Source organism: Delphinapterus leucas, chromosome 4 (assembly GCF_059928025.1).
Source record: "Delphinapterus leucas isolate spDelLeu-1000000601 "Yukka" chromosome 4, BTC_Dleu_Yukka2, whole genome shotgun sequence".
NCBI classification, from domain to species: domain Eukaryota; kingdom Metazoa; phylum Chordata; class Mammalia; order Artiodactyla; family Monodontidae; genus Delphinapterus; species Delphinapterus leucas.
The window spans coordinates 67,175,514-67,189,111 of NC_143132.1; the positions used below are offsets into that span (position 1 = coordinate 67,175,514).

A 13,598-nucleotide genomic window follows, 5' to 3' on the forward strand; every position below is an offset into this window, starting at 1 on the left:
AAAAGAAAAAAATCAATAAATTGCCCTTAAGGCAAATTAGTCTTTTGCTCATCAAAAGACATCTTATTGTCACGAAGAAAATGGAAAGTTAAGTCACAAATGGAAGAAGATATTCACAATACCTACTTCCGATAAAAGACTCTTAAGCAAAATATATAAAGAATTCTATTGAAGATTTGGCACTGCTCAGTTCTGTAACCTTAAATAGTTTAAACTCTCCGAACTTACAGTTTCTTATTTATAAAATGTAAGGGTTGGGATAGAGTGTGACAATGGACATTTTCTAAAATTATATGGTTTTTTTGAAGCTACAGCAAGTTTATTGGTACAAATGATATAAAGGAGATGGTGGAAAGGAATATGAATAAAGATGGTTTGGGTAATTGACAATGGCTCTTAAGTACCCCTGGGTATGGGATTTACATTAAAGTAGAAACTCTGAATACTTATTTACAAAGAAAAAATATGAAACTCTCCAATAAGGGTAGGAAAACCCTAAGGATATTTTGTGAATGACACAGGAAAGCAGACTGGCAGATACTGGGAATTACAAAATGTTTATTAATCTATTGTGCCTATCCTTATATTTTTCAGGAAAGTGACAATAGAATATAAGAAATATTAGAAATGAGGAAAATATAGTGCTTATTATAAGAAGGAATTTGATACCATTGAACAAATCATTTAGTATTTACTATACAATACTGCATTTTTATAAATAGGTATAATATTTAAAATTTGTTATATCTCCTTGAAGGTCTTTTAAAAAGCCAATAACCGTTTCTCTTGGAAGTGGAAGATTTGATTAGATCTTTTTAAAAACCCCTTCTACTTCATGTTTTTCTTGGTCTATTTTCAGATGAAACTACATCATTTACTAAAATAGTTACTTCATATGAAAAAATAAGAAAAGGACTTTTATATCTTTCCATCATATTCAGTTACCCTTTATATATCAGTTATTGCTTATTTTTTCCTATGTCATTGTTAAAATTTTTCAAAATAATTGTCATAAGCATAGAAAAGTTCTCACGGGGGAAAAATAAAACCTTTTAAAACTTATAGGAATTAATAAGAATTATCTACGAAATTTTAGCAAATTTTCTCATTTTTTGTCATTTTATTTTCAGGTTTAACTGAGCTGAATGACAGTCCAGTTCCCCTGGAACTTGAGCGTTGCAAGTCTCCCACTTCAGGTAAACATGAGTGGTATTTTTCAATCTTCTGAAGATTACTTCACTGCAGTAATCTACTGCTTTATCTTCATAATTCTTGAGAAATTCATAATTTTGGTAATTAGGTGTAATTTCATTTTGAAATTTAACCATAAGCAAATTCTATTCCAAAATAAAATAGAAATAAATGTCTTAAAATATTTATTACTTCCCAAAAAATTAAGATCAGAGGTATAAATATAATACTTTCAAAAACATTTTAAAGGAAGTTATTTTGCAGATATATTAATAATGCTAAGTAAAAATTGTAATATTATACAGAAACTGTCTCATAGCTAGAGCTGAATTAGTGGGAAACATATACTGTAGGTGCAGTAACATATGAAACCATCCCTCTGGATCATAGTTTTGAAACATGTATATTCATTGGCAAAAGAAAAATGATAATATATGTTGTGAGCCCATTATATTAAAAATATGAGTATAAAGCTTCTTAGGAATAAGTTTTTAAGGTCTGTGAAAAAAAAGGTATAGTACAAATTGTTGGGTGTCAGCATTGTGAATAATTTGCTTTTTAAAAATTTTTTATTTACCTGATTTTTCTGTAATATACACATAGTAATGTGTAAATTTTTAAGCACCAAAAAATTAGGTATATCTTTGACATTGAATTGTAGATCTGTTTTCACAGAGTATCAAAAAATTATTTTTTAATTTAAATTATTTTATTTTTAATTTCATGCAAATTTATAAACATTTAGTTATCTCTTTATAAAGCAATGAATTTTGACTTTTAGAAATTCAGCTGGAATTGTGACATTCTTCAATCTACTTCCTTAAGAGTTGTTAGTTGTTTATTGTTATTCTTCAGGAATGTAGGCTGAATAGAATCTAGTTGTGTCCTGTGTAAATTTCTGTTTTAATCATATCCATCTAATCCTTATTTTACTGCTTTCATGTTAAGCATGATCTCATACATTTACCCTTTCTTTTGCATTCCCATTGGCACCATCCTAATATAGGTATTTATTACACCATACCTAGAATATTACAAAATTATTCTAACAGGTGTCTCTATTTTCCATCTCTCCCTCTTAGAATTCATTTTGCATATCATGTTGCAAAATTAATCTCCTTAAAATATTACTTTGATACTTTCCCGTGTCAGAAATCTTCAATTAAAATATAATTTAATATTCTATATCAAATTCAATTAATTTAACCTCACTTTAAATTCTCATCCATAATCTGAATTTGAATAGTAATACATTTATTAGGTTCTAATATCAAAAAGAAATAGAATAAAAAAAATTTCCCTCCCATCCTTCCCCATACATTGTTTCCACTCTCTTGAAAAATTAAACATTATTGGTAGTTTCTTGTTTATCCTTCCAGGCAATTTGTGTTTGTAAACAAACCAAAAAGAAACAGACTTTTGCCTTCTGTTTTGTACAAAAGTAGTAATATTATGCACTTCGTTGTACTTTGCTTGTTTCACTTTACAGTGTATCTTGCTTTCCATTTCATTACATAAAGTATTTTCTTATTATTTACATTGATATTGAGTTACATGTGTGTACTATAATTTAATCATTTTACCAATTAAAGGACACATAGTTTAGTGCCAGTCTATTGCTATGTCAAACAATGCCACAGTGACTAACCTTGGTACATTCCTCACTTTAAATGTGTGCAGGTATATCTATCAGATAAATTCCTAAAATTGAAGTTGCTGGGTCAAAGAGTATACACCTGTTTAATCTTTATAGATACTCCCCAACTGCTCTTCTTGGGGTTTGCAACAGTTCTCTCTCCTTCTAGCAATAACATGAAAATATTGGTTATCAAATTTTTTTATCTTTGCAAGTCTATTTGGTAAAAAGAATATGTCAATGCAGTTTCAATTTACCTCTCACATATTATAAGTGATGTTGAACACCCTTTTATATATTTAAGAGTTCTTTAAATATTTTTTGTAAATTATCTATTCATATACTTTGCCCATTTTCTATAGGGTTGTTCATTCTTTTTAAATTAATTAGTCCTCTTCATAAGTTAAGATTTTCCCTTTATGACATGAGATCCAAATATTTTTCTCAATTTTAACTTTTAACTTTGCTTGTGGTATATCTTGCTTTAGAGCAGTTTTTTTCTAATCATTGATCTTTTCTTTTAAGGACTTCTTTATGCCCAACAATTTAAATACTATTGGTTATCTACTTTTTAACATTTTAGTAGAATTCCCCTGTCATTTACCCTTTATAGTTACTTATCTTGTATGTTTGTACTTTCTCTGAAAAGAAAAATTTTTTCATTACGGAACATTTCTAAAAATATACAATACACATATGAAAAGAGCCTTTCTTTAATTAGGGTAACTAAGTTGATCTATTTTGCTGTTTAAACCCAAACAGTGGTTTTACTGGTTTTTTTAAATTTGTTTTTTAGCTTACTGATTTCTGCTTTATCTTTATTAGTCTCCTCTGTTTTCCTTCATTTTACTTTTTCCTTTTTCACCTTTTTGTGGTAGATGCTTAATTCATTTATATTTATTGTTTCTTACATATTGATAAAACAAGGCTAAATTTCTCTTTGAACTCTGTTTTAACATGTAATAGCTTTTGATATATTATGATTGCATTAACAGTATTTTGTATATAGTAAACAGTTTGTTTATATTTCTTTGACCCAAGAGTTATTTAATGTAAAAGTGTGGCATTAGGTAGCTGTAAGTTTTACCTTATTAATCATGTTATTTAAGTCTCTCATGTCATTACTTATATTTTGATTACTTGACTTGTCAAAGATGGGGAAAAGGTTAATTAAAATATTGTATTAATCATGTGTTTCTGTCTATTTTTCCTTGTATCTGCTGTTTATTTTTTAAAATATTCATGTGTAAATATTCAAAGATATATCCATACATCCTTTACCATTAATCACCATTGTTCATTTCATATTGTGTCCTTCACCTGAATTCACCTTGTTTGCTATTAATACCACAACTCTTGCTTTTATTTGTAATTTCTTTTGGTATTCCTTGGCCTTACCTCTTTTGAGGTAAACTTTTTTTAAACTGAGGTGCAATATGTAAACCTCAAAGTGCATAATTCTTAAGAGTTCAGGTAGACTAGTTTTTACAAATGAATACACCAAGTAAACTTACCCAGATCAAGATATGGAATGTTACTGGAACCCCGGGCACCTCCCCTTATGCCCCTCTCAGCCACTAACCCCCACAAAGGTACCTGCTATTCTGACTTTTATCATCATAGATTAGTTTTGTGGGTTTTGGACTCTCAGATGAATGGAATCATTCAGTATTTACTTTTATTTTTTGCTTATTTTGTTCAACATTATGTGTATGATATCTATGTTGCTGAATGATTTTTATTGATGTGTAATGATCCATTATATGAATATATCTCAATTTATTTATGCAGTTTATTATTGCTGAACATTTTAGGTGGTTTTCAGTTGGGGGCTGTTATAAGTAAAGCTTTTATGACCAATCTTGTCTAATTTTTAATACAAATATAACTCATTTCTGTGTTACATGTATCTGGGAGTGAGTTTTGAGGTCATAGGGTATGCATATGTTCAGCTTCAGGAAATACTACCAAGTTTTCTAAAGTGGTTGCACCAATTTTACTTCCATTAACGGTGTATAAAAGTTCTATTTGTTCCACATGCTTTCCAATTTTCTTTTTTCAGTTTCAATCATTCTGGAGTGTATATAGTGCTGTCTTGCTGTAGAATTAACTTGCAGTGCATATCCCTGATGTCTAATGATTTTGATGAACTTTTACATTTATTGACTATTTTTAATATCCTCTTTTATAAGATATTCAAGTATTTTACTCATTGTTATTATGTTGCCAACTTTCTTTGATATATAAGAAATTCTGCATATGTATGTAGATAGGTAGATACATACATAAAAATAAGTACTTTTGTTGGATGTATATAGGGCAAAATATCTTTTCCCATTCTGTGCCTTGCTTTTACTCTCTTAAAGGTGATCTTTCCATGAGCAGAAGTTTTTAATGCTAATGTTATTCAATTGATCAATACTTTCTTTTATTGTTAGTGCTTTATGTGCTTTGTTTTATTTTTAAGAAAATCGTTGCCCACCCCAAGTTCATAAAGCTATTTCCCTGTCTTCTAGGAGGCTTATTGTTGTACCTTCACTTTTAAGTTCAAGTTCCATTTGAAATGTATTTCTGTGTCTAATGTGAGGAAAGAGTCAAGGTTTATTATTTTCATTTAGGTATCCAGTTGACAAGGACCATTTATGAGAAAACTATCATTTCCCCCACTACACTAAAATGGTACTTTTGCCACAAATTAGTGTACTCTACCATGTATGTGCATGTTTCTAGACTTTATGTTCTCTTTCATTTGTGTGTTTACCATTAATCCGATTCCACACTCTTTTAATTGCTGTAGCTTTATAGTATTGCTGGTAGTATAGGTCCTTCAATTTTTTTTTTGTAGCTCTTTTTCAAGAATGCTATAGCTATTTTAGGTCTTTTCTTTTCATATAACCTTTAGAAAAAACTTGTCAGTTTGCACACAAACAAATATGTTTGGATAGTGATTGTAATTTTATTTCATCTATAGATCAGTTGGTCAGAAATGACATTCAACAATGAATTTTCCACTTGGTATCTCTCCATTTATGTGTCTTCTTTACTTTAATATTTTTAGTCTTCTTTGTAGAGGTCTTACACATCTTTCATTAGCTTTATTACTCAGTATTTGATATTTTTATGTTGTAAATTTTTAAATATCTTTTTATTATTTTTTATGGCTAGAATATAAAAATAATTAATTTTTGTATATTGACCTCATGTCCGGAATATTTGATAAAACTTATTTCAGTAATTTGTCAATTCTTTTAGATTATCTATGTATCCAATTATGCTCCCCCCTGTTAAAATGACAGTTCCATTTCTTCTTTCTAAAGGAAAAAATTAGCTAGGACCTCCAAAACAATGCTGAATAGATGTGGTGTTAGCAGATATCTTTTCTTTTTTCCAGTCTCAGGTATGAGTCTTTCAATATTTCAGAGTTAATTATGAGGAATATCTCTGAGTAAGAGAGGTCAGAAATTAGGAGAGCCAGAAACTGATAATCATTTTATAACTCTGCTTTCCTACATGGATCTTAAACTCCCTTTTAGCCCAATAAACCACAAGTAATATAGGGTGAAGTTTAATATTTTATTAAATTAAATATTAATAGAATAATAATTCTAATTAATAGAATGACTATTAAATATTTCCTTTAGGATGATGAGAGAGACAAGAGTAGGGATTGGGAGCTGAAAGGGTCCCAGTGAGCCAACCAGAATGCTGATGTTCTCAGCTTCCAGGATAACAATCATTTCATATTCATTCACCCAACTATTTAACAAGTAATTTATAATATCTACAGTTAGAGTGATATTATGATATCCACTGAGAATAAACTAATGAACAAAATTAACATACCCCATGCCAAATGGAACTGACAGTCTATCTGCAGAAACCAACATTAAAGCAATAGTTATACAAACTGTTATTATTTTTCTTTAAAGCTGTGTAACCATTTTTCCCTCACCAGGTAAGCTTGTGCAGTTTGTACACTGCATAAACATACATCCCAAGGGGGTGAGCAGAAGCTAACATGAGCCCTAGCTCCACTTACCTGGAACAGAACTGCAGTCCCCTAAAGGAAACAGCCCCTTTTTCTTTGGCCCAAGAAACTAACCAAGCCTTCAACTGTAGGGTTATATCTGCCCACAAGGTGTGCATTTTTCTGATTTGTCCTACTTGAAGGTTTGCCTTTAAAAATCATTTTCCCAGTTCAACATCATTTTCTAGGTTAGCATTATGTCCTAATACAGCTGCTACCTATGCAGCTATCCATCCTCATGATTCTCACTGTCCACAATATACAACAGACTTATAATGCTACCAAATTCAAGTGAAGACTAGGGTGATAGAAATATTTAGCCTTAAAAATATCTTGGGCTTCCCTGGTGGCGCAGTGGTTGAGAGTCCGCCTGCTGATGCAGGGGACGCGGGTTCGTGCCCCGGTCCGGGAAGATCCCACATGCCACGGAGCAGCTGGGCCCGTGAGCCATGGCCGCTGAGCCTGTGCATCCGGAGCCTGTGTTCCACAACGGGAGAGGCCACAACAGTGAGAGGCCCACATACCGCAAAAAAAAAAAATCTTTATTAAAAAATATCACAAAAAAAAAACATAATGTCACAAAATACTAAAAAAGAAGTAATCAACTCTGTTGTTCTCAAACCTGAGTTAGAACTAGGTCTCATAGCCTAGTTTGAATGCTGCCTCTGTGTGATTCTACATGTCTAGAACGCCATTACATCCTCCAAAGAAGAATGCTTCTTCCTTCCAAAGAGTCCTCTGTTGAGGCAGTACCAAAATACTCAGGTAAAGGCACAAAACAGACACCCTTCCAAATAGTTATCATGAAATTCACCTCTAAGGTAAAAATACTTGGTTTACTTGGGCTAAAAATTACATGCCAATAGTTTTTTATTCCCTTCCTTTAGGACTTGCTACCAGAACTCCCGAGGCAGCACCAGGCTTTTATAGGAATGAAATACCAGCTGTGAGACAGAGGAATCAAGTACATCACTTGCCAGGTGAAAGTGAAAATCTCTTTTATGAACAAAGAAGTTATTCATACTCCATAATTTTCTAGACTTCACAATTTGTCTCAAAACCTTTATTCTCACTTGTTGTGCTGAAAACACAGGTCTGTCACGGTGAATGAAGACTAATTTTCCTAAAGCAATGGTTAAAACTACAGACACCAACTTCAGGAGATATAAAGCAGGAATACCTAAGGCTTTTGACATTTGCCATAGAATTTAGATAGTGGTGGGTTTTTTTTTTTTACTGTAAACCTGGATAATTTCATCAGGCCTATAAGAAAATAATGGAGTGGCCAACAGATAATTTAGGGAAAACCTAAGAGCCAAAAAGTAGTTTTGTAAAAATTCTCCTTAACTCTTCATGATACAATTAAATATTTTCTGTGATCAGAAACAACTATGATTATCATGGAAACTCCAAAGAATCACCTCAGAGGGGCACTGCTCTCTCAAAAGTAGTGAGCAGGAAAAAGGTCCTGTAAATTTTATGCAGATTCATTGAATATTTGATGCTGCTCATAGGGACCAAATCAGAATCAAACACAAGTTGTACAGCCTTCTTAAATTAGGCATTCATTAAAAAATAGTTGTGACTAGATTTACAACTTTAACAAGCCTGAATTACCAATGTTCTAGACCCCAAGTAAAGCCAGTGACTAAGGAACCTAAAAATAATTGTAACCCACAATTTTCCAAGACAGCAGTTTCTTTTTTTTTCCTTGTGTAATACAACACCCCTGTGATATGCCTTTTTTCTGATGAGAAAACTGAAGCTCAGAGTATTTAAATAAGTGGAGCTAGAATCCCAACTGAGTTTTATTTGGTTGTAAAGCCTAAGCTTTCCCCCTGATTTTCATTAATAAATTGAGAACAAAAAATATGGGAATTACAAAAAATAATCACAGTTGGAATTATATGACATCCGGTTAGTGGAGACAAGATGGCAGAGTAGAAGGATGTGAGCACACCCCTTCTTACAAAAACACCAAAATAATAACTGCTGAACAATCAACCACAGAAAATGATGGAAAATACCAAAAATGATCCTCTACATCCTACAAGACAAAGAAACCACAGTGAGACAGTAGGAGCACAATCGTGATAAATCCCATACCCACCAAGTGGTCAATCCACAAACTGGAAAATAATTATACCACAGAAGTTCTCCCACAGGAGTGAAAGTCTGAGCCCCACATCAGGCTCCCTAGCCTGGGGTTCTAGCAATGGAAGGAAGAGCCCACAGAGAATCTGGCTTTGAAGGGCAGTGGAGTTTGATCACAGGAATTCCACAGGACTGGGGGAGACAAAAACTCCACTCTTGGAGGCACACACAAGGGCTCGTGTGCACCAGGACCAGGAAAAAAAGAAGATGCCTCATAAGAGCCTGGGGCAGACTTACCTACTAGTATTGGGGGGGTCTCCTGTGGAGGTTGGGGGGGCAGCTGTGGCTCACTGCAAGGACAAAAACACTGGTGGAAACTCATTGGTGTGACCCCTCCTGGAGGCCATCATTTCCTCTCCAAGATCTGGCCCCACCCAACAGCCTGTAGGCTCCAGGGTGGGGACACCTCAGGCCAAACAACCTAAAGGGCAGGAACTCAGCCCCACGCATCATCCAACAGGCCACTTAAAGTCTTCTGAGCACATAGCTGCCCGTAAAACACATCCCCTGACATGGCCCTGCCCTCCAGAGGAAAAAGACCCAGCTCCAGCCGCCAGTGGGCAGGAAGCAGTCCCTCCCATCATGAAGCCTTCATAAGCCTCTTAGACAGCCTCATCCACCAGGGGGAAGACAACAGAAGCAAAAGAACTACAACCCCACAGCCTGCGGAATGGAAACCACAATCACAGAAAATTAGACAACATGAGACATCAGAGGAATATATCCCAGATGAAGGAAGAAGATAAAACCCCAGAAGAACAGCTAAATGAAGTGAGATAGGCAATCTACCTGAAAAACAATTCAGAGTAATGATAGTAAAGATGATCCAAGATCTCAGAAAAAGAATGGAGGCACAGATCAAAAAGATATAAGAAATGTTTAACAAAGACCTAGAAGAACTAAAGAACAAACAAACAGATGAATAATATGATAAGTGAAATACAAAATACACTGGAAGGAATCAATAGCAGAATAAGTGAGGCAGAAGAATGGATAAGTGAACTGGAAGACAGAATGGTGGAAATCACTGCTACAGAACAGAATAAAGAAAAAAGAATGAAAAGAAATGAAGACAGTCTAAGAGTCCTCTGGAACAATATAAAATGCACCAACATTCACTTTATAGGGGTCCCAGAAGGAGGAGAGAGAGAGAAAGGACCTGAGAAAACATTTGAAGAGATAATAGTTGAAAACTTCCCTAACAGTCACCCAAGTCTAGGAAGCACAGAGAGTCCCAGGCAGGATAAACCCAAGAAGGAACATGCAGAGACACACAGTAATCAAATTGAAAAAATTAAAGTCAAAGAAAAAATATTAAAAACAACAAGAGAAAAATCAACAAATAATATACAAGGGAACTCCCATAAGGTTATCAGCTGATTTTTCAGCAGAAATTCTGCAGGCCAGAAGGGGTTGGCAAGATACATTTAAAGTGATGAAAGGGAAGAACCTACAACCAAGAATACGCTACCCAGCAAGGTTCTCATTCAGATTTGATGGAGAAGTCAAAAGCTTTACAGACAAGCAAAAGCTAAGAGAATTCAGCACTACCAGACCAGCTTTACAAAATATGCTAAAGGAACTTCTCTAGGTGGAAAAGAAAAGGCCACAACTAAAAACAAGAAAATTACAAAGGGAAAAGCTCTCTGGTAAAGGCCAACACACAGTGAAGGTAGGAAATCATCCACATACAAATACGAATTCAAAACCAGCAATTGTGAGAAGAGGAGAGTACAAATGCAGGATATTGGAAATGCATTTAAAATGAAAAGATCATCAACTTAAAACAATCTTCTTTATACATAGAGTGCTACATCAAAACCTCATGGTAACCACAAATGGAAAATCTACAAAGATACACAAAAAAGAAAAAGCAATCCAAACACAACATGAAAGATATTCATCAAATCACAAGAGAAGAGAACAAAACAGGAAGAAAAAAGACCTTCAAAAACAAATCCAAAACAATTAACAAAATGGAAATAAGAATATGTATATCAGTAATTACCTTAAACATAAACAGATTAAATGCCCCAACCAAAAGACAGAGTGGCTGAATGGATACAAAGACAAGACCCATATATGTGCTGTCTACAAGAGACCCACCCACTTCAGATCTAGGGACAAATACAGCCTGAAAGTGAGGGGATGGAAAAAGGTATTTGATGCAAATGGAAATCAAAAGAAAGCTGGAGTAGCAATACTCATATCAGAGAAAATAGACTTTGAAATAAAGACTGTTACAAGAGAAAAAGAAAGACACTACATAATGATCAAGGAATAAATCCAAGAAGAAGATACAATTGTAAAGATTTATGCACCCAACATAGGAGCATCTCAATATATAAGGCAAACGCTAACAGCCATAAAAGGAGAAATTGACAATAACACAATAACAATGGGGGACTTTAACCCCCACTTTCCTCAATAGAAAGATTGACAGACAGAAGATCAGTAAGGAAACACAGGCCTTAAATGACACATTAGACCAGATGGACTTAATTGATATTTATAGACCACTCCATCCAAAAGCAAGAGAATACACATTCTTCTCAAGCACACATGGAACATTCTGAAGGATAGATCACATGCTAGGCCACAAAGTGAGCCTTGGAAAATTTAAGAAAACTGAAATCATATCAAGCATATTTTCGAACCACAACACTATGAGATTAGAAATCAACTACAAGAAAAAAAAAAACTAAGAAAAACACATATACTTGGAGGATAAACAATATGCTACTAAATAACCAATGACTCACTGAAGAAATCAAAAAGGAAATAATACCTAGAGACAAATGAAAACAAAAGCACAATGATCTAAAACCTATGGGATGCAGCAAAAGCAGTTCTAAGAGGAAAGTTTATAGCAATATAGTCTTACCACAGGAAACAAGAAAATCTCAAATAAACAAGTTAACCTTACAACTAAAGCAACTAGAGAAACAAGAAACAACAAAACCCAAAGTTAGTAGAAGGAAAGAAATCATAAAGCTCAGAGAGGAAATAAATGAAATAGAGACAAAGAAAACAATAGCAAAGATCAATGAAACTAAAATCTGGTTCTTTGAAAAGATAAACAATATTGATAAACCTTTAGCCAGAATCATCAAGAAAAAAAGAGAGAGGGCTCAAATCAATAAAATTAGGAATGAAAAAGGAAAAGTTACAATGGACACCACAGAAATACAAAGCATCATAAGAGACCACTACAATCAACTCTGTGCCAACAACATGGACAACCTACAAGAAATGGACAAATTCTTAGAAAGGTACAACCTTCCAAGACTGAACCAGGAAGAAATTGAAAATATGAACAGACCAATCACAATTACTGAAATTGAAACTGTGATTTAAAAACTCCCAACAGGGCTTTCCTGGTGGCGTAGTGGTTGAGAGTCTGCCTGCTGATGCAGTGGACACGGGTTTGTGCCCCAGTCCGGGAAGATCCCACGTGCTGCGGAGCAGCTGGGCCTGTGAGCCATGGCCGCTGAGCCTGCACATCCAGAGCCTGTGCTCCGCAACGGGAGAGGCCACAACAGTGAGAGGCCCGCATACCGAAAAAAAAAACAATAATAATAAATAAATAAATAAAAACTCCCAACAAAAGTCCACAACCAGATGGCTTCACAGGTGAATTCTATCAAACATTTAGAGAAGAGGTAACACCTATCCTTCTGAAACTCTTCCAAAAAATTGCAGAGGAGGGAACACTACCAAACTCATTCTATGAGGCCACCATCACCCTGATACCAAAACCAGACAAAGATATCACACAAAAAAGAAAACTACAGGTCAATATCGCTGATGAACATAGATGCAAAAATTCTCAACAAAGTACTGGCAAACTGAATCCAACAATACAATAAAAAGATCATACACCATGATCAAGTGGGATTTATCCCAGGGATGCAAAGATTCTTCAATATCTGCAAATCAATGTGATACACCACATCAACAGATTGAAGAATATAAGCCATATAATCATCTCAATAGATGCAGAAAAAGCTTTTGACAAAATTCAACACTGATTTATGGTGAAAGCTCTCCAGAAAGTGGGCACACAGGGAACATACCTCAACATAATAAAGGCCATATATGACAAACCTACAGATAACATCATACTCAATGGTGAAAAGCTGAAAGCATTTCCTCTAAGAACAGGAACAAGACAAGGATGTCCACTGTTGCCACTTTTATTAAACATAGTTTTGGAAGTCCTAGCCATGGCAGTCAGAGAAGAAAAAGAAATAAAAGGAATACAAATTGGAAAAGAAGTAAAACTGTCACTGTTTGCAGATGACATGATAGTATACATAGAAAGTCCTAAAGATGCTACCAGAAAACTACTAGATCTCATCAATGAATTTGGTAGTTGCAGGATACAAAATTTATATACAGAAATCTGTTGCATTTCTATACACTAACAATGAAAGATCAGAAAGAGAAATTAAGGAAACAATCCCATTTACTATTGCATCAAAAAGAATAAAATAACTAGGAATAAACCTACCTAAGGAAGCAAAAGACTTGTACTCTGACAACTATAAGATGCTAATGAAAGAAATCAAAGATGACACAAACAGGATG

General features: G+C 34.1%; 1 protein-coding gene across 1 annotated transcript in view; it reads left to right on the plus strand.

The window, feature by feature from the left end:
* The window catches only part of STXBP5L (syntaxin binding protein 5L), a 384,965-nt gene that overhangs the window by 307,402 nt on the left and 63,965 nt on the right, over positions 1-13,598 (plus strand). The window contains 2 exon segments of the mRNA XM_089909991.1: positions 1,131-1,196; positions 7,742-7,834. Coding sequence (XP_089766117.1) covers positions 1,131-1,196; positions 7,742-7,834 — 159 coding nt within the window.